Source organism: Corvus kubaryi, unplaced genomic scaffold, assembly GCF_017639235.1.
Source record: "Corvus kubaryi isolate FWS band 111438036 unplaced genomic scaffold, C.kubaryi_AGA036_p1.0 37357, whole genome shotgun sequence".
NCBI classification, from domain to species: Eukaryota; Metazoa; Chordata; class Aves; order Passeriformes; family Corvidae; genus Corvus; species Corvus kubaryi.
The window spans coordinates 4,870,822-4,889,601 of NW_024581117.1; the positions used below are offsets into that span (position 1 = coordinate 4,870,822).

At 40.9% G+C, this 18,780-nt stretch overlaps 2 protein-coding genes across 11 annotated transcripts in view; both read left to right on the forward strand.

Moving 5' to 3' along the window:
* The first annotated feature begins 730 nt into the window (after window positions 1–730).
* Window positions 731–8,351, forward strand: CUNH9orf64 (chromosome unknown C9orf64 homolog). The gene is made up of 4 exons (XM_042033626.1): window positions 731–1,156; window positions 2,144–2,403; window positions 6,207–6,402; window positions 7,666–8,351. The coding sequence occupies exons 1-4, from the start codon at window positions 820–822 to the stop codon at window positions 7,896–7,898; spliced, it is 1,026 nt and encodes a 341-aa protein (XP_041889560.1). The 5' UTR covers window positions 731–819; the 3' UTR covers window positions 7,899–8,351.
* Window positions 8,352–9,230: 879 nt separating this feature from the next.
* Window positions 9,231–18,780, forward strand: part of KIF27 (kinesin family member 27) — a 30,138-nt gene continuing 20,588 nt past the window's right edge. For 3 of the 10 annotated variants that reach the window (XM_042033201.1, XM_042033203.1, XM_042033202.1), the window contains exons 1-3: window positions 9,231–11,203; window positions 13,199–13,399; window positions 14,572–15,509. In XM_042033201.1, the coding sequence (XP_041889135.1) occupies window positions 10,906–11,203; window positions 13,199–13,399; window positions 14,572–15,509 (1,437 nt within the window). In that variant the 5' untranslated portion in view covers window positions 9,231–10,905. The remainder of the gene's footprint in view (window positions 11,204–13,198; window positions 13,400–14,571; window positions 15,510–18,780) is intronic. The other 7 variants (XM_042033195.1, XM_042033198.1, XM_042033200.1 and 4 more) reach the window with 7 other exon arrangements.

An 18,780-nucleotide genomic window follows, 5' to 3' on the forward strand; every position in this document is an offset into this window, starting at 1 on the left:
AAAAGTGTAAAGGTGTGTGGCACATACAGATATGGGTTCAGATTTAAGTGAGGATTCTCTTATGTTGTTTTTTTTTTTTTGATTGGTTGGTTTGTTGTCTTCCCCCCAACCCCCCCATGATTTGTGGTGCATGAACCTGGCCTTTTTAATGCAGCTACTCTATAAAATGGAATGGTAAAGGCGAGGAGCCCGAGACATGATGCATAAGGCTGTGGCTCCCTTGGCAGAGAATAGCGAATTCTGTACACAGTCAGAAATGCCATCCCTCTTTTGTCAGTGGGAAGGCAGCTGGTTTGGTAGACAGGGTACCTAAATTAGAGAAGTCTGCAGTCGAGGCTAAGGTTTTGGGCAAGATGCGAGTGAACTAAAACAGGTGCTGAGTTTCTCTGTGTGCTTCCCACTTGAATATGTATACAAAAGGGCTTGGGGCCGGTCTTTCGTTTGGTTCTTTTCTGGTTTGATTGGGGAGAAAAGCTCAACAACTCAACGCGCACATTCTTGTTCGTCTTTTTTTTTTTTTTTTTTAATTCTTGTTTTCAATGATGGAAATCTTCTGGAAAACTTCGTTGCCAAGAAGCTGAGTCTGCCCAGTGCTCCAGCCTGGCAGGGTTTGAGGGGGCGATTCTCAGTTGGAATGCGCTGGCCCAGGCGCTCCCGCGGTCTCCGCTGGCCCTCGGGCGCCGCGCGGGCCACGCCTCCCCTCGCGCCTGCGCGCATCGGCGGCACCGCGGGGCAGGGCGGGGCGGGCGGCGGGGGTGCACCCCGCGGGAAGCGCGGCAGAGGGGCTGGCCTCGGCAGCAGGCGTGTTTCCTGCCGAGCATGGAGATGTTCCCGTCCCCGCTGGAGTCCGCCAAGTTCATAGCCGAACACAGCAAAGATGTCTCCGTGGACGAAGAGGGGGCGCGGCGGGTGGCGGAGAGCCTGTTCGACAAAGCCTCGGCGGCGGAGTTCGGGCTGGCGGGGTGGAAAAGCCTCCACGAGCTGAACCCCCGGGCCGCCGACAAGGAGGCTGTGGACTGGGTGTTCCTGGTAGACACCCTCAACTTCTCCTTCTGGTCCGAGCAGGAGGAGCGGAAGTATCTTGTGAAGTACAAGGATAAAACCTACAGCGGCTACTGGTCGCTCTGCGCGGCCGTCAACAGGGCCCTGGACGACGGTCAGTGAGCGTCGGGGAGCGGGGCCGGGCCGGGGCTGCGGGCGAGGGGCGTCGGAAGCCGAGCGTCGCGTATTAAATGAAGGCGGCGTCTCGGAAGCGGGACATGCTCTTGGGAGCTGCTGCTCGCTGTGCAGGCGTCCCGTAGAGCTTGAGAAACGGAACTGGTAGTACTGTAAAAATACCCTTGTACTGAAACTACCTCTTAACTGGGTTATCGCTTCCATTCGAAAGACTTTAAGAATTGCCAGTAGTCAGCTGTGCATGACTTGGGTTATTTCACATGTATTCTTAAGATAAATTGTGTATTTCCATGGCAAATGAAAAAATGAGGCATAAAGCGAGAATCCTCTGGTCTAATCTGATACCAGAGCGTCTAAAAACCCTGTCTGAAAACCCATATGCTCCTCAAACCAATATTTTAAACCAGTATTTTAAAGTTTTGTATTTAAACCCAATACTTTAGCACTCACTCTTGCTGTTCTCAGGAAAAAAAAAAAAAAAAACAAAAAAAACCCCTGTTAGTAGTTATAGATGAAAGTTTAATTAATTTTCCGCATAGTTGTTTGTAAATTAAGGGGGCATTAGCATTAAGACACTTTTTTGTGAAAGCACAATTGCATGAATAGGATCCAAGCGAAACAGGCCTGTTCGGACTACACTAGTTATATACTGACTATCTACAGTGTGCTATGTAAGCATCACACTTAAAATATGAAGACAAAGTAGCTGGGAAAAATTACATACAAAAAGTAAGAACGGTTCCATGGTTGTCTGTTGGAAATTTGTTGTCTGTAGAAGCATTGTGGGCAGTCACAAATTTAGTTTGAGCAGCTCTGTGAGTGCTGTTATCGCTGAAAACAAAGGTAGGTTTAAGAGTTGATGGACTTTTTAGATCTTTCTATAGAGTGCTTTCCTTTAGCAGACGATTGCATTATGTCTATAGATGTTATATGATAGCCTAAATATCTTATTTTCACCTTCCTGAAGGAATACCTATCACCAGTGCATCCTATTTTGCCACCATGACGCTTGACCAAGTTAGGCATGTATTTCGCTCTGACACAGAAGTGCCTTTGTCTTTGATTGAAGAAAGACATCGGGTGCTGAATGAAAGTGGAATAGTTCTGTTAGAGAAGTTTGGAGGATCCTTCCTCACCTGTGTTAAAATGAGTGAGAAGAGTGCTCAGAAACTGCTACTTCTTGTACTGGAAAATTTTCCTTCTTACAGAGATGAAGCTGTATTTGAGGTAAGCTAGTTCTAAAGCTCTGAAAAGAAATCATACATTTAGTAACAGTAAAAGACTCTTGATAGTCCGCAACTAGCCAGGACAAGAGTCACTTTCTTTTTCCACCAGAGGAGTACCTTTTTTTTCATATGCTGTCTCTGTCTTCATCACTTTACTGTAATTCATTTCAATATACTCTGAATTCCAAATTGGATCACACCTCCTTTGTACTCCTTACAAATGCATAGTATTTGAGATAATTCCTGCCTGAAAAATGAGAGTCCTTTTTCCTTTGTTTTTTTTTCCCTTCCCTGGAATTGCTGACAACCCTCCTCCTCCCATGTTCTTTTTTCATTACCTTGAGGCTCTCCGCAGCTAGTGGAGGAAATGAAACTGGTAGAATTAAGGCACAGCTACTGGGACTCCCCCCTCTAACGGTTGTTGATTCAACAGGCATTACACAAATGACTACAGATTAGAAGTAACTCACACTTGTACAAATGTTGACAGTATACTGAAGCTTTTATTGGAAGAAACTTATGGGAATTAAACAGTGACCATCTGGTATTTTTTGTCTCCCAGTTTTCACCTATACAGGCATGATCTTCATTTAGCATCTGTGACTTACGTAGCAGCTCGTGATCTCAGTTGCATGTGCGGTAGTACTCAGCTGTTACATCATTAAATCCAAAAGACTTTGTGTGAGTGACAGTACAGCCTATACTACTAGTCTGTGCAGTCTTTTCAAGGTAACTTCTTGGAATACCAGTCACTGAAGCTTTGAACCTATTGCATTTATTGCCCTTCAGTAGGAGGCGTCATTTTATTTTCCTTTGTCTCCTGCTGTGAAGCAAGATATCTTTACGTGAAAAATCAGAGGTTCTTTTGAATTAATCGTTGAAGCTACTGGTTTCGTTTATTTGGTGTTTTTGTACATATAAAGTATGTTTTGACAATTTTTATGATCAAAAAGGAAATATTTTCTAAGTTAAGTGGTATTTTCTTATCTTTATAGTGACTGACTCATTGACGTTATGTCTTTCATGAGATGATGCTAAGTGCTTTATAAAGCAAGCCTCCCTAAAAGCAGCAGCAGACTACAGAATGAAAAGGTGTTCCAAAAATGATCCCAGACCGTAAGCACTGACTTAGTAATAAAGCCTGTTGCATGAATATGGAAGCTTTTTTTCTGCTTTTACTAAGCAAGATGTGTATTTTCAAAGTGGTGACATGGATCACATCATTTTTGTGGCAGGTTGAGCTTTCACAAGTAAGACTTTTAAAGGGTTAGGAGGGAACTGGAAGGATGGTGAAATATCCAACAGCAAACCAGTGCTTTTCAGTAACTCTCCAGAGGAGAAATATATATGATTGTAAGATAAGTCCTATATTAGAATCATACTATCACAGACTGCTACAGCTGACCTTCTAGGGGAACTTCTAAAATTAGCACAATTGTTTGACCGTATGTTTTTCTGAATACATCTACAAAATACTTTTAGTAATTACACATGTAATCACGGAAATTGCCAGTGTTCATTTTCTGAAAAAGAAAATGCAAACCAAAACCAAAATCTCCAAAACATCCTTGGTGGATAATTCATATTTAGATGTTGTGCTGCATTTGATGTTTTTTGTGTTCTGACAGAGACTCAGTGCAGTCCTTTTTGATCTTAAAGTCACTGACATTGCATGTATTTATCTTTTATTTACCATCCATCACCTGGGACTGAGGTTGTAAAATTCTCATGATCCTCCTACTCTTTGGTTGTTGGTTTGGTTTTATTTATGGCTGTGCTATCACATTTTACTCCTTGCCAACACAATCCTCCTCCTTTCTTTTAATGTCAGTAGGTCATAATTAGATATATCCCTTAATATTAGCACATTGCGATGCCTTAGGTTTTAACTTTCATATCTTTCAAATCCTGTACTGCCTAGTGTGTAACTCTGAAGTTTCTTGTGGCCTGTTAGCTGCTGTTCTCTCATGCCAGGTAGACATAACAAAGCCTCTCCAGGCCTGCTCTCCAAGGACACTCAGACTGGCCTGAAATAAGTAAACCAAAAGCCTCTAAAGGGGGGGCAAGCTGAGGGGAAATTACATCATTAAACTGAAGCTTTAATTGGAGAATTAACCCTGATATGCAAATGAACCAAACCTATAAAAGTGTGAAGAACTCGTGACCTGTCGTCCACACTGGGGTCCATTTTGGCAGTAGCCTCTGGCTCCCCAGGGGGTACCTTTGAAGGCCCTTCAAATAAATACCTACCTTTATTCCCTTATTCTTGTCTAGTCTCTGTTTTTAGGTGGCCTCTTCAGGCATCATTATACTGCAGAGAAGATGCAAATGTCCCTCTATATGGTACTGTTTCCTGGAAAGGCAGGGTGTTGCAGAAAAAAAAGATAAAAGAAATATAGTTGTATTGCCATCTTGAAAAAAGTTCAATTTTTTGATAAATTGTACTATCTTTACTGTCTTTCACAGACAGAATCACAGACTGGGTAAGGGTTTAAAGGACCACAGTGGGTCTAACCTCCCTGCTCAAGCAGGGTCATCCTAGAGCACATGGCACAGGATTGTGTCCAGACAGTTCTTCAGTATATTTCATAAGGGAGACTCCACAACCTCTCTGGACAATCTGTGCCAGTGCAGTCACTTGCACAGTAAGGAAGTTCTTAAGTTCTTTCTCTTTGAGATGTAGTATCATCCACCTAGTGCTTTCCTTGCTTTCTGGTAAATCGTGGGGAAATTTACTAAAAATTCTTCATAGTCTTTTTCATATTGAGATTTTTGTATAAACTTAATAACCTCTGTGCAACATAAAAGTTAACAATTGAAGCAATGAAACTATAAATTCTTCTGCTCAGTGATGAGTCCCAGAAAATATTTTTCTTCCAGATTAAACTGTAGCATGAAATGCAAAGTTCCATTCTAATTCTGCCTTCCTCTGCTCTTGTGAAATTGTGTGATGCTAGAGACAATCAGTTCTGTACTGCTGGAAAAATCTTAATGCTATGAAAGATCAACATCCTTGCTTGGGGCAGTAGGAGCTCTGATAAAATTTGGTCTGTTCATTACTTGTTACCACTTCGTGTGTGATGTTTCACATGGTGTTTTGTTATTTAACATACAAAATCATGTATGTTCTCTAGAAGTAAGTTTGTGCATGTATGTCAAGTATAGAATGAGGCACAGGGAAGGCAGGAGTTTTGAGGATGTTTGCAGAAGTTGTTCTTTGAAATGTAGTTGACCTTCTCAGTGTTTTTGGAGAATAGCATTTAAGGACAGAAAATGTAATTTTGTATCAGGAATAGTTACAGCATCTTGGCAGTAAACACGGAGGAGCATTCATTAAAGTTTTCATTAGAATTCTGTTTCTTTAACAGTACAGAAAAACTGATTAACAAAACGTTTTAATTGTCTAATACAATACATTCCTATTATGCTTCTCTTGTCAAATTAAAAGGTTGGATGTTCTGTAGAGTTTCTGAAAATGGATATTGCTGGACTTTCAACTCCAGTGTTTGCCAAGTGGCAGTAAACCACTATGAATGTGTTCTGAGATGCAAGCATATTCTAAACAATTTTTATTCACTGCAGTAACTTTTATTATGTTATTCTTTTATTTCAGTTTATTTATGAGCATTCCACATAATCCTTGTTTGTGTTTGATACTGTTTAGATTTTAAGATGTTTAAGAGTGTTGCAGTTTCATTCTGTTCTAGTTAACTAATGCTTGCTTAACAATATGATATACTTAACGTGTTATTTGCTATATTTATTGATCAGGCACTTAAATAATCCATAAACTTCTTTCTTCAGAAAAAAAAGGTGTCTTTCTACAAACGGGCACAAATACTTGTGGCTGACACATGGAGTGTATTAGAAGGCAAAGGAGATGGCTCTTTTGATGATATTTCTAGTCTGACAATATTTGCTGACTACAGAATTCCTCAAGTTCTTGTTCACTTAAAAGCAATGAAGTATTCTGAAGAATTAATGAAGAAACTACGTGAAGGTTGGTTCTGTCCTTGCTAATATCGAGTAATCTTACCGCCTGACGTTGTAGACTAAGGCTAGTTCTAAAATATAATGTGTTGTCCATGTAAGGGTTATGTGCCCATATTTTTCCTCCATGGAACAAGGATTTCTTACATAGTGATGACGTAACAGGAAGGAACTTTTTCTCTAACCATGATCTTGGGTGAGGTCTTAAGGTTACTTTTTTATGAAGACCTAACTGTTTTGTGGATTAAACATTGATAAGGGAGGAATTAAAGAGACTCAAATTGAAAATAATTGATTTCTGAGTTTCTGAAAAGCTGCTCTTGCAAAACCACTTTTCAGCATGAGAACAGTTATGATTTTTGAGGTTTACATAAAAGAAACAATGATTTTGTCATTAATTCAAATATGATGTAAAAACATGTAAATGCCTCTTTATTTGTACTGAACTGCTAGTTAATAAGCAAAGCAATATTATAAGCATCCATTTAAAAAAATATTGCTTTAAATGAAGTTAATTGCGTATGACTAGAATCTCATTTTTAAGCATGGTTTCATCTTCCCAGTACTTACTAACCATGAATTTTAGTGACTAAAAATCAGCTAATCTCTTTTGCACTGTAAAATTACTGTATTTAGATGTAGAACTGCTATTATGCAACTTCAGAAATACCCAGGAAGATAAACAGATGATTGCAGTTATCCATGAATCTTAATAGAATGACCATATATATTTATGTTTTTATGCATATCTCTATATTAAATAGACCACGTAGACATTTTATCCTTCCATGAATCCTAATGAGAACATTCCCATTTAAATAATTCCACTGGTTCTCTTTACATTTAGTTCTTTTGGGGGGTTGTTTGTTTTTAATTTTAAAATCTTAGACTTCAGTTATACTGGCAGAAAATATACTATGAAGTATAATAATTATATACTAAAAAGTATACTATAATAAAAGACTATCTTTTTTGTCTCCACAAGCAAAGAAATGGTCATATGATGTGCAGTACACCCTATTCCTAAAGCAGTTCCTTAGAATACAGGATGTTGTTTGAATTGAATGGGAGGGAGGCTTCTAAGTGTGTATGGTAAAATTAAAGTAACCATTAGAAAATATATAGCAACATTGTTAACAGTTGTAGCACAAATCATGAGAACTGGAATCCTAAAACAGAATAAACGTGAAGGAGGAAAAATGAGCAAGTTTAGGCAGTCCTTGGCCGTTCTGTCTGTTGCATGTAAATGGATTGCTGTCTCTTGTGCCTGCAGGAACACTTTTCCAGTCTGGAGACAAAGAAGAGGTAGAGATCCGTGGCTGTTCTATTTGGTGTTGTGCACTGATTTGTAAGCACCTTCAGGAGCTTTATCAGAAGAAGGGTCAGGACATGCATGAAAGGATCAATGCGGTTTTACTCGATTATTATCTTTGGGACTATGCCCGGGATCACAGGGAAGAGATGAAAGATATCCCGTTCCACCGAGTACGGTGTATATATTACTAAGTCCAGTCTGATAGCTGTTGTATTGTTGCCTTATCTTTTGAAATGCAGTTTTGCTTTTCATATGGTGGTTTGTCACGCACCAATTTGGAACTGTTAAATCAAATGTTTGTTTTCTGGTGATGTATTAACAATGCGCCTTTTTTTTTCCCCATTGTTTTGTTACCTTTTCTTTTAATCTTTTGCTTGCCCTGACTGGAATTAACAGTGCAAACTTTGTGGGCAGGTTTTGTTGCTCCTGCTTCAAGCTTTGTGTTGGTGTACATGGCTGCCTGTGCGCAGCAAGGTGTGTGTGCAGACCCTGTGGTGTACCTTGCTCCCCAGCCCCTCCCTGTGTCTGCCCATCCCCTCTCACACCTGCACGGAGGTGGCAGGTGCTTGGCACATGCTTTACTGCTCAGAGATGAAAGTGGAACCCGTCCATTTGTCCAATAAACAGTGCGGTGACAGATGTGCCATGGGGTGTATCTGTGTCATTACTGCTAGGGGTGAGATGGGGGGGCTCAGTCCACTCGGGGAGGGAGGCAGGAAGCAAGGGGAGGAATCACAGAATGATGTAGGTTGGAAAAGATTTCTGAGATCAAGTCCAATCTGAACACCACTTTGTGCACTAGACCGTGGCACTGAGGGAGTGCCACATCTTTCCTTAAGTCTTTCCTTAAACACCTCCAGGGACTGTGACTCTACTACCTTCCTAGGCAGCCTGTTCCAATATTTAATCACCCTTTCTGTGAAGAAATTTTTCCTGATGTCTAACCTGAACCTTCCCTATCACAGCTTGAGGTTATTTCCATTTGTACTGGCACCTGCTGCCTCTGAGAAGAGGCCGAACGCCATCTTGCTGCACCCTCCTTTCAGGCAGTTGTAGAGAGCAGTAAGGTCCCCCTGAACCTCCTCCAGGCTAAACACCCCCAGCTCGCTCAGCTGCTGCTAACAGGACTTGTGCTCCAGATCCTTCCCCAGCTCCGTTGCGCTTCTCTGGACACGCTCCAGCTCCTTACTGGCCTTCCTGAGCGGAGGGGCCCAGGCCTGGGCACGGCGGGAAGCAGGGCCGGGGGCCCGCCAGTCGCGCCCCGCCCCGCGCGTCCCGCCGCTGGGGGCGCTGTGTGCGCGGGCCCGCGGCCGGGCATGGCGGCCGTTGCCTAGCGAGGGGCCGCGAGCAGCGAGCGGGGGCGGTCGGCGCTGCTCCGGCCACCGCTCCTCCGGCCCTCGCTGCTCCGGCCACCGCTCCTCCGGCCCTCGCTCCGGCCGCCTCTGCTCCGGCCGCCTCTGCTCCGGCCGCCTCTGCTCCGGCCCCCGCTCCGGCCACCGCTGCTCCGGCCCTCGCTCCGGCACGGGCCCCGCGGCGCGGCCCGCGGCACGCTGCGGCAGCAGGGCACGGCGGGCTCCCCGGCCCGAGCCGCTCCCGACACCCACGGGTGATACCGATCCCGCCTGCTCCTCAGGTTTGGAGACGTTGCAAACACGGAAAATGTGCTGGGCCGCCCTCACAATATCCGTGCAAGCGAAAAGGTTGCCAGCATGTTTGCCTCTGCCTTATGGCAGCCGCGGGTACTGACACCCAAGTATCTCTCTAGCTTTGGCATATTGGGAATATTTCATATTCCCACGTTCTTTTATAAAATAGATTCTTAGGAAACAGGGATTCCCTCCCACACCTGAGACGTGGTTTATTAATTAATTTGTTTGTTTGTTTGTTTTTGTTTATTTATATAACTTTAAAAAGAGAGTAGGAAATGTTGGCACTTAGGAGCAGCACTTACTAGGGGGTAAAAAAATAATGCACCCAGGTAACTAAACTCAGTTATCAGCCAAAATGTGTTTCTATTCTGTAGTTAGTATGTTTATGTATCTGATTGCCATGTCTCTTATGATACAAGTCTTGACTCATTCTCATGCTTTGCTTCCTTGTTCTTATGCTCAGTCAATAAAATGGGGCTTTTCTTTTTTCAAACTTCAGATGGTTTCTCACCTGTGGTCCTCAAACTAAAAGGAATAAAATGAAATGCATAAGCTCTTCTCTTCGCTGCAAGACAACGCTGTTAGTTTTCAACAAACTTGAATTTTGGGGATTTAGTTGATTTACTGCCAGTTCAGTAATACAGCTTTCTTGAAAGTAATGTGTTTGAGAGCAGGAAGTTCAGCAAACTTTACCTTGCATGACAAAGATTCTCAGAATTAGCAACAACAGAAAAGATGCATGTGGGATGCCATGCAGGTTTTTGAATTCTAGTGAAAAACAGCTATAAAGAAAGGCAATTCCTTAATATTTACAAGTGTGCTACTGTGCAATGCTTATGCTGTAAGAATGAATATGCACCAAGCAGTATAAGGAACCATGTATTCTAAAATTATAATTACTAAAAGATAGCTCATATGTGCTTAAAGTTTCAGATCAAAATCAGAGGAATGCTTTACATGTAGTAACTAAATACATTTAAAATCACACTTCTTTGTGCTTGTTGAGTTAGAAGTGTTTGGTGCTTCATAAGTGGAAGAGGGTATTGAAACATGTATGCACATACAGCTTTTGGAGAAAAAGGTTTTGTTTGACTGATTTGTGTTGCCTATGCGATATGAATGCAGGATCAGGAAAATGAGAGGATCCATTGTAAGCCTTTGCTTTATCAACAGTGTTTATTAACAAGCTCCTACGATATTGTTGCTTTGTATGACTGTGTTATATTCAAATAGGCAATCGGGCAACTTTCAGACTTAAGTCTGCTAGCTTGGAAATTAATAAATGCAAAATTAATTTATTAATTGATTAAGCAGTTATTAATAGAGCTGCATTTATATCAGGTACTTTTCAAGATTGTAATAGTGCTTATATGTTCCATAGGAAATCTCAACTTTCCGCTTCAGGAGATGCATTCTTTTATATTATATAACATGGAAAACTTCTTTTCTTAGTTGCAGACAACTGTGAATGAGGTGAACAGAGCAGTGGTAAAAGATTTCTTCTTGACTGTGTGAATACTGAGTGGGAAGCAGAGGGGTGGAGTCTGGCATGGAGGAGATCCCAGTTAAGGTTGCAGTCCGAGTCAGACCTCTGCTTTCCAAAGAAATACTTCATAACCACCAAGTGTGTGTCAGATTAATCCCAAATGCCAAACAGGTCATCATTGGAAAGGACCATGTCTTCACTTTTGATTTTGTATTTGGCAAAAACTCAACCCAAGAAGAAGTTTATGCTGTTTGCATTAAGCCTCTTCTAGTGTCTTTGACTGAAGGATACAATGCTACAGTGTTTGCATATGGACAGACTGGTTCTGGGAAGACTTACACCATTGGCGGTGACCACATTGGTAGGTTATATAATGGTTTTTGGTTTGGGGGGTTTTTTAATTGGTAAAGAGTGTACTTATGCAAGTTAAATATTTATTACATAGCAGATGATGCTGCAGAATTTTAAGGACCAAGGAAAAAACCTGTAGTAAAAAAATAAAGCTTCCAAAATTTGTGTGATAATTAAAGTTCTAAAAACTTCTCCATAAATTAGATTATACCAAAAATATCTAAGAAGAAAACCAATTTATTAAGTGTTCTTTCACATTCCACATTTTAACACGCAACTTAAATTAGAACTTTTTTCTGAAATGCAGTGTCTTTGAAGATTTTTGCTATGTTTATCTTACCTTGAAAATGTCTGCATTAGACACTAGATTGCTTGCTCACTCTGTGTTGGTTTGTTTGGGGTTTTTTGAGAGAAATTTCTGTGTCATCAAAGAAATCTATGATTTAATTCTTTCAAGTGGATATAAATAGAGTATTATAAAGATCTTGGTAGAGTCTTCCTTTCATTTAGAATCACAGGATCACAGATTTGTTTATGTTGGAAAAGAATCCTAAGATCATAAAGTCCAACTTGAGTTAACTCAGCATTTTCAGGTCCACAACAAAGCCTGTTAATTGGTTGACCACCAGTGAAGAAATTTTTCCTAATATCCAATCTAAGCCTCTCCAGGTGCAACCTAAAGTCATTTCCTCTTGTCCTGTCACTTTTTAGCTGGGAGAGGAGACCAACCCCCCCACCTGGCTGCACCCTCCTGTCAGGCAGTTGTAGAGAGCAGTAAGGTCTCTCCTGAGCCTCCTTTTCTCCAGGCTAAACACCCCCAGCTCCCTCAGCCTTCTCACAGGACGTGTGCTCCAGACCATACCTCATTTCTGTTGCCCTTCTCTGGACATGCCCCAGCCCCTCAATGTCCTTCTTACAGTGACAGGCCCAGAACTGAACACAGCATTTGAGGTGTGGCCTCACCAGTGCTGAGTACAGGGGAACAATCCCTGCCCTGGTCCTGCTGGCCACACTATTGCTGATACAGGCCAGGATGCCATTGACCTTCTTGGCCACCTGGGCACATGCTGGCTCATGTTCAGCTGCTGTCAATCAGCACCCCCAGGTCCTTTCTAGCTGAGCAGCTTTCCAGCTACTCTGCCGCCACCCAGCCTGTAGTGCTTAAGGGGACTGTTGTGACTCTAGGGCAGGACCTCGCACTTAGCTTTGTTGACCCTCATACCATTGGCCTCTTCTCCTTATTGTTGTAGCTTCACTTCTATTTCCTTCACTAGTAGTTGTTTAATGTTCCTGTAAGTAGCATTGCTAGCTAAATTGTTTGGTAGTGGATGTCATACTCTAAGGCTGATCATAGCTCTGCAATTACAACTTTTTAGTTTAATAAATATATTTACTAAATTAATAGTTAGATGTAAACAACCCTTTAGTTTTTTGGTAAAAAAGATTCCTGGTATCGTCTCATAGGCAAACAGCTTTCGTAGTCTTGGATAAAGAGCACAGATTATTAATGGGAGCATTGTCCTGCCCTGAATATTTTTTTTAAAAGTAGAGTTTGGCACTAGTGTTCCATGTCTACTTTGAAAAAATAGGAAATTACTGTTAATGTTGGTCATAAATCTTGTCTCACCAAGTTACTGATGATTTTGCTGTATGTAAGTAGAATTTCTATTTTCTCAAATCCTTGAGATATCATTGCTAACCATAATGAGTAGGGATAAAGAAGAAATCTGTACTCTGAGGAGTACAGTTTTAAAGCAGACTCCATATTTTTCATAACTTTCACGACTATAACATTATGTAATTTAGAACTTAAATTTGAATCCTGGTACTGGATGCAAACAAAAATTCTAACACACACACAAAAAATTCCTTGTGAACAATGAGCTCTCCAAATTCCTTAGTGTGTTGCGTACCAAATATCACAGACTTCTCTGAATTTTCAGTCTTTGTAATTTATGTGACAGAATGACTGCAAGTCTCTGTGACATTTGTGCTTGTATTTTAGCATCAGTTTCAGTGGATGAAAGGGGCATAATCCCACGGGCTATTCAGGAATTATTTCAGCATATTTCTGAACACCATAATATTAATTTCCATGTGAAGGTATCCTATATAGAGGTTTACAAGGAAGAACTTCGAGATTTGTTGGATTTGGAGACCTCTGTAAAAGAACTACATATCCGAGAAGATGAGAAAGGAAATACAGGTAGGATTTCGGCGCTAAACATTGGTGGTTTGGGTTTCAGTTTGTGTCCAAATTAGTCTTGTTTTCTCTTGAAAGTGCTTACTCATTACCAATGAATAAAAGGAAAAAAAAGTTGAAGTTTCAGAATATAAACCCAGTTGAGCTGTTTGGAAGCAGTTTGGGGTTTAGATGCCTGTGCGCAATATAGATGTTCTATTATGTGGATGGAAATGGCAACAAATGGTAAATACACAATTATTGTTTCTGCAAATACTGTCTAGAAACAAAATAGTATGTGATTATTCTCTTGAATACATATTTTAAGATTAAACCATTGCTTCTCCCTTCAAAATTACAATTGTTAAGTCAATAATATTGTAAATATCTGCTCTCCTTTTACAATGAAATGAGTGGAAAAGACGACTTCGTTAAGAGGAGGGGGAGTAGATACTTTTGGAGGCTTCTAGATTAACACTTGCCCTATAGATTTCCTGTTCACTTCATGAAAATGCTAGAAGAATCCACATCAAAGATATTTTATTCTGAAAGTATATAATCTGTTTTAGGTTTGGCTTTTTTTTTTTCTTTATATTCTAGTTGTTGTGTTTACTCTAGTTTTATTATACGGTTGTGTTGAGCTGTCATGGGTTTTTTATCTGTAGCTGGAGAAGGCACTAGTTTAGCACAAGTCTTACAGACAATATCATTGTTTCAAAAGGATCCCACAATATATTTTAAATTATTTATTTTCTTTAATACAGTTAGAGTCAGATTCAGTAAATTGTGCTAGGATGTTTTCCATCTTTCGTTAAAAGAAAAAGATGATAAAAAATATGATTAGTTGAAGTAGTTGGTAGAAGTACACGTACACTTTATTAGTTTACTAACAGATACCTGCCCCAAAGGCCCAGCTATCTGCACTATTCAGAATAGAAATTCTGCTCTTAGTACAGACTTGGAATCATTTTTACTAAAGCTTCATGGTTTTTAGTCTTTTTTTTTAACTGGCAAAATATCCTTAGAGCTTTTCACATATTGTATCTTCTATTTCTATAGCTATATGCTATGACCTCATAATAATTCAGGCTTGTATGTTTCTCTAATGCATGTTTATAGTTATTGCTGTAAACTTTTGCTGAAGAGTTTAGAATTAATTAAATTATTCTTACTTTCACTTGGTTTGGTATTTGAAGTGATTGTCGGTGCTAAGGAATTCCAAGTAGAATGTGCAGATGAAGTGATAAGCCTGCTGGAAAGTGGCAATGCAGCTCGTCACAGAGGCACAACACAGATGAATGAGCACTCTAGTCGATCTCATGCCATTTTTACCATCAGTATTTGTCAGAAGCAGTCTACAGAGTATCAGAATAATACTGATGCTGCACAGGATTCTATCGCTTCAAAGTTTCATTTTGTGGATTTGGCAGGATCAGAGAGGGTAGCAAAGACTGGAAATACTGGTGAACGCTTCAAAGAATCAGTTCAGATCAATAGTGGTCTTTTGGCCTTGGGAAATGTCATCAGTGCCCTTGGAGACCCAAAAAGAAAAAGTGTACATATTCCATACAGGGATGCTAAAATCACTCGTATTCTGAAAGACTCCCTTGGAGGAAATGCCAAGACTGTTATGATAACATGTATAAGTCCATCCTCACTGGACTTTGATGAATCTTTAAATTCCCTCAAATATGCCAACAGAGCAAAAAACATTAGAAATAAACCAGTAGTTAATTACAACCCAGAAAAAGACCGCATTGATGAAATGGAACTTGAAATCAGATTGCTTCGGGAAGCTTTGCAGAACCAGCAGGTCAGTAATCAGCATTTACATGACTTAAATGAAGAAAAGGCCCGTATTGGTTCACTTGAGGAGCAGCTCACCCGCCTTCAGGTTCAATATTTCAGTTACAGAAATTGTGTAGATGAAGCTTTCCCCTTTCTGGTTGATTTGAACAATGATGTTAGCTTAAGAAGAAGTCAGCGGGACAGGTTGCAGAGCTGGATCACTATGGTACAGAACATAAGGAAGGAAGCTCTCACCATCCAGGAAACGGATGCAGGGACTGAGACCAGCCCAGACCCACATCACATCACAATTCTTCAGCTGAAGAGGGAACTGAAGAAATGTCAGGTATTTAATTATAAGCTGTTTATTTAAATGACTAAGTGAAAAAGCAATCTGCCAAAATCTAAACTCCATTTTGAAAGATGAATAAAACTGTCACCTGTACTTAATTTGACAAGTAATTTACAATTTTGTATGATTTTGTTTGGCTAATCTCTGGGACATGGGTTTATTTTAATGGATGTTTGAATACACAATCAGTGACAACAGAGATAAGTGAAGTAATGTCATATTTCCTCTAGTCAGTTTCAAGATGACTCTTGAGGCTGAGCTGTTTTATCTGTTAGGTTTTTGGTTTTAGCTATGCTAGTGTGCTAGCTCTGGATGGGATGGAGTTAGTTTCTGTATAGGATCTCTGAGGGTGCTGTGTTTTAGATTTGTGACCAATACAATGATAATAACACAGTAATGCTTTTGCTCTTGCTGAACCGTGTTTTGTACAGTGAAAGGCCTTCTCTTTTGCTGCCTCTGCCTTGCAGTAAATAGATTGGAGGGTGCATGAATAGTGGGAGACACAAACACTCAACAAAGCAGATGACCTGAACTAATCAAAGATTTCATACCATATAACTTGATGCTCATCAATAAAAAGGGACCGGAGGAGGTTTAGGGAGATTAGTTGTATTTTGCCCAGAACGGGTTGAGCATTAGTCAGCCTTGGGAGGTGGTGGGCGATAGCCTTTCCTTCATCTGTTTTGTTTTGTTTTCTTTCTCTCTTCCACTTTATCATCGCTTACTAATCAGTTTCTATCTTGACCCACAAATTTTCTTGCTTTCACTTTCCCTTTGCTCTTCCTCTGTTCTCCTAGGAGGTGGGGGTAGGGGGAAGTGAAAGGACAGCTCTGTGTGCTTAGCAACCTACTGGGGTAACCCACCACAGTCTATTTGGAACCCAACCTGCGGCTCAAGGCCTTCAAGATAATAACAGATTTGATTAGTGTGTGCTAGACTAAACTTGTAGCTATTAATGCCTGTTTAGTTAAGTTGATGAATGACTGTTGCAGGTCATGAAGCTGCATATTTGCTTTGGCTACTGATTTGTGTGTGTCCTTGAATATTCAGCTGTCTAATTCCTTTCTAGCTGTACAATAACCTCCAAGAACCATTAATGACCATTTTGAGATAGTCATTAAAATGCATTTTTGCTGGTTTTTTTGCTGTTTATCACTTTATTTTCCTTTGCTTGGGAGAGCTATGACTAAACCACTGGCTATCAGCCTAATCTGGTACTTGGGTCTTACATTGTGGATGTCCCCATACTCCAAGAATCACCTCATGGATAAAACCAGCAACTGTACTTTTCCCCTCTTCTTCTCTGAGACATTTTGTGCAGAGAGGGGAAAAAGTGGTGCCTATCCTGTCCTCTCCTCCAGGACAGTTTTTTTGTAGCCTTGATGTAGTGGCTTCAGAGTTCCTCCAGTATCCTTATGTAATCAGACTGTTCATACTGATGTGTTGTGATCCCGACTTTGATTATTGTTTATAAGGTTAAACAGCTCTTTGGGGGTTGCCACACAGGAACATGCTCTTAGGTGATTGATTCCTGGGGTGTCAGTATGTATGGGAGGAGTTGGGCAGGAGCACAGGGCTGTTGCTGCCTCTGACAGCTTGTGATTTCATGCCTGAACAGGCATCAAACAAATACATCACTTGAAGGAGCGAAGGTGAAACACAGTGATCCACAGATAGCTGTGTTGGATCTGCCCCATGCCTATCAAGTCGGTGTCCACTGCCCTTAGAAATACAAGAGGTTCTGGTCTAAAAGCCCACAAACAAGCTTGTGGTGGTGTGAGACTAAGAAGATCTCTTGGTCTGAGGCCACACAGACGCTAAACCAGAGACTGAACCTTCAACTGTAATAGTTGATCTTGTAGTAAAGAAGAAACAGTGGAAGCAGAGATCAAGTTAATAAGAGAAGAAGCAGCTCCTGCTCAGAAGAGGAGAGAGGAAGAACAGGCAGCCTGTTCTGGACCAGGATAGGAAAGGAAAGAGACAGAAATCATAAGAGGTGGAAGCTACCCGGTCCCTATCCATGACCTAGCTGCAAGATAATGTATAAAGATTTTGCCTGACAAGATGACCTAATTGCTACCTGGTTGCTCCAGAGCTGGAATAGTGGGGCTAACAGTCTGGAACTAGAAGGTAGGGAAACACATCAGCTGGGATTCTTTGCTAGGGTTTGTGGGATTGACAGAGGGATTGGAAGAGGGTCGGCCACTTCCAAACTCCAGAGGTAACTCCTATTGAGCATGAAGACAAAGTACTCTCTTAAGGAAGATATTGTCTGTCACCTAGTAAGGCATGTGGACTGTCACAGAGGAACATATTTAATGTTTGAGGGAATTAGAGGTGGCGGAGGTGGTCTGCAGTGACATGGGCAATAATCAGGCCTCGAGACAATAATCAGGCCTTGAAAGACGCAAACAATATACAGTGCACATGAGCTGAGTGGCAGAAGTCTGTACAGAACATATGGTCATTGTATGACAGCAACCCTGTAAGGCTGAATTAGGCTGACTCTGTGGCACCAACTTTGTACAGACCAGTTTGCCAGCCCTAGTGATTTACTCAAAAGCTCTATTCCCTCTCCTTGTTATGGGCCTGCATCTCAGCTGTGGAAAGACTGTTACACAAGGTCTAGCAACTCAAAATATAATGTGAATAATCTCTTTACCTCCTTGCTTGGCCAAGCCAGCATATTGGCTACTATGAATAGGAATTTCCTCTGCTTAAGGGAGAGGGAACCATGGGCCCATGCCACCCTGCAGTTCTATCTGCGTGACTGTGAAAAGGATATGAGAAGTTGGGCGGTGCACCTATTTTGGTCCTGGAACTCTGTACGTGAATAGGGGAAAAAGCAGTGGTTAAAAAGGGTCTTTGAGGAAGATTACTGTTCCAGTTGCTGTCAACCAATTCCTGAGATGCAGTAGACCCTTCCTCTTTCTGATACTGGTTCAATGGACTTATGTCCCTGTGGATTTGAACCCCATGCTTGTACCAGGTGTTACATCTCCTCTAATCACAGAGGAGCAAAGAGAACTCTCTGTGAATAAAATGGAAAGAGCTCTGAGGTTCTATTATTCCCCAAAACGAGATTAAAACCAACTGAGGTTATATGTCGATACCAAAAAATTGATATATTTTATTTAACAGTAAAAGAGGCAAAGAGAAAGAAAAGAAAAATAAAAAGAAGAAAATAAAAGAAAAAGAATAAAAAAGAAAAGAAGAGAAAAGAAGAGAAGAGAAAAGAAAAAAGGAAAGGAAAGGAAAAAGAAAA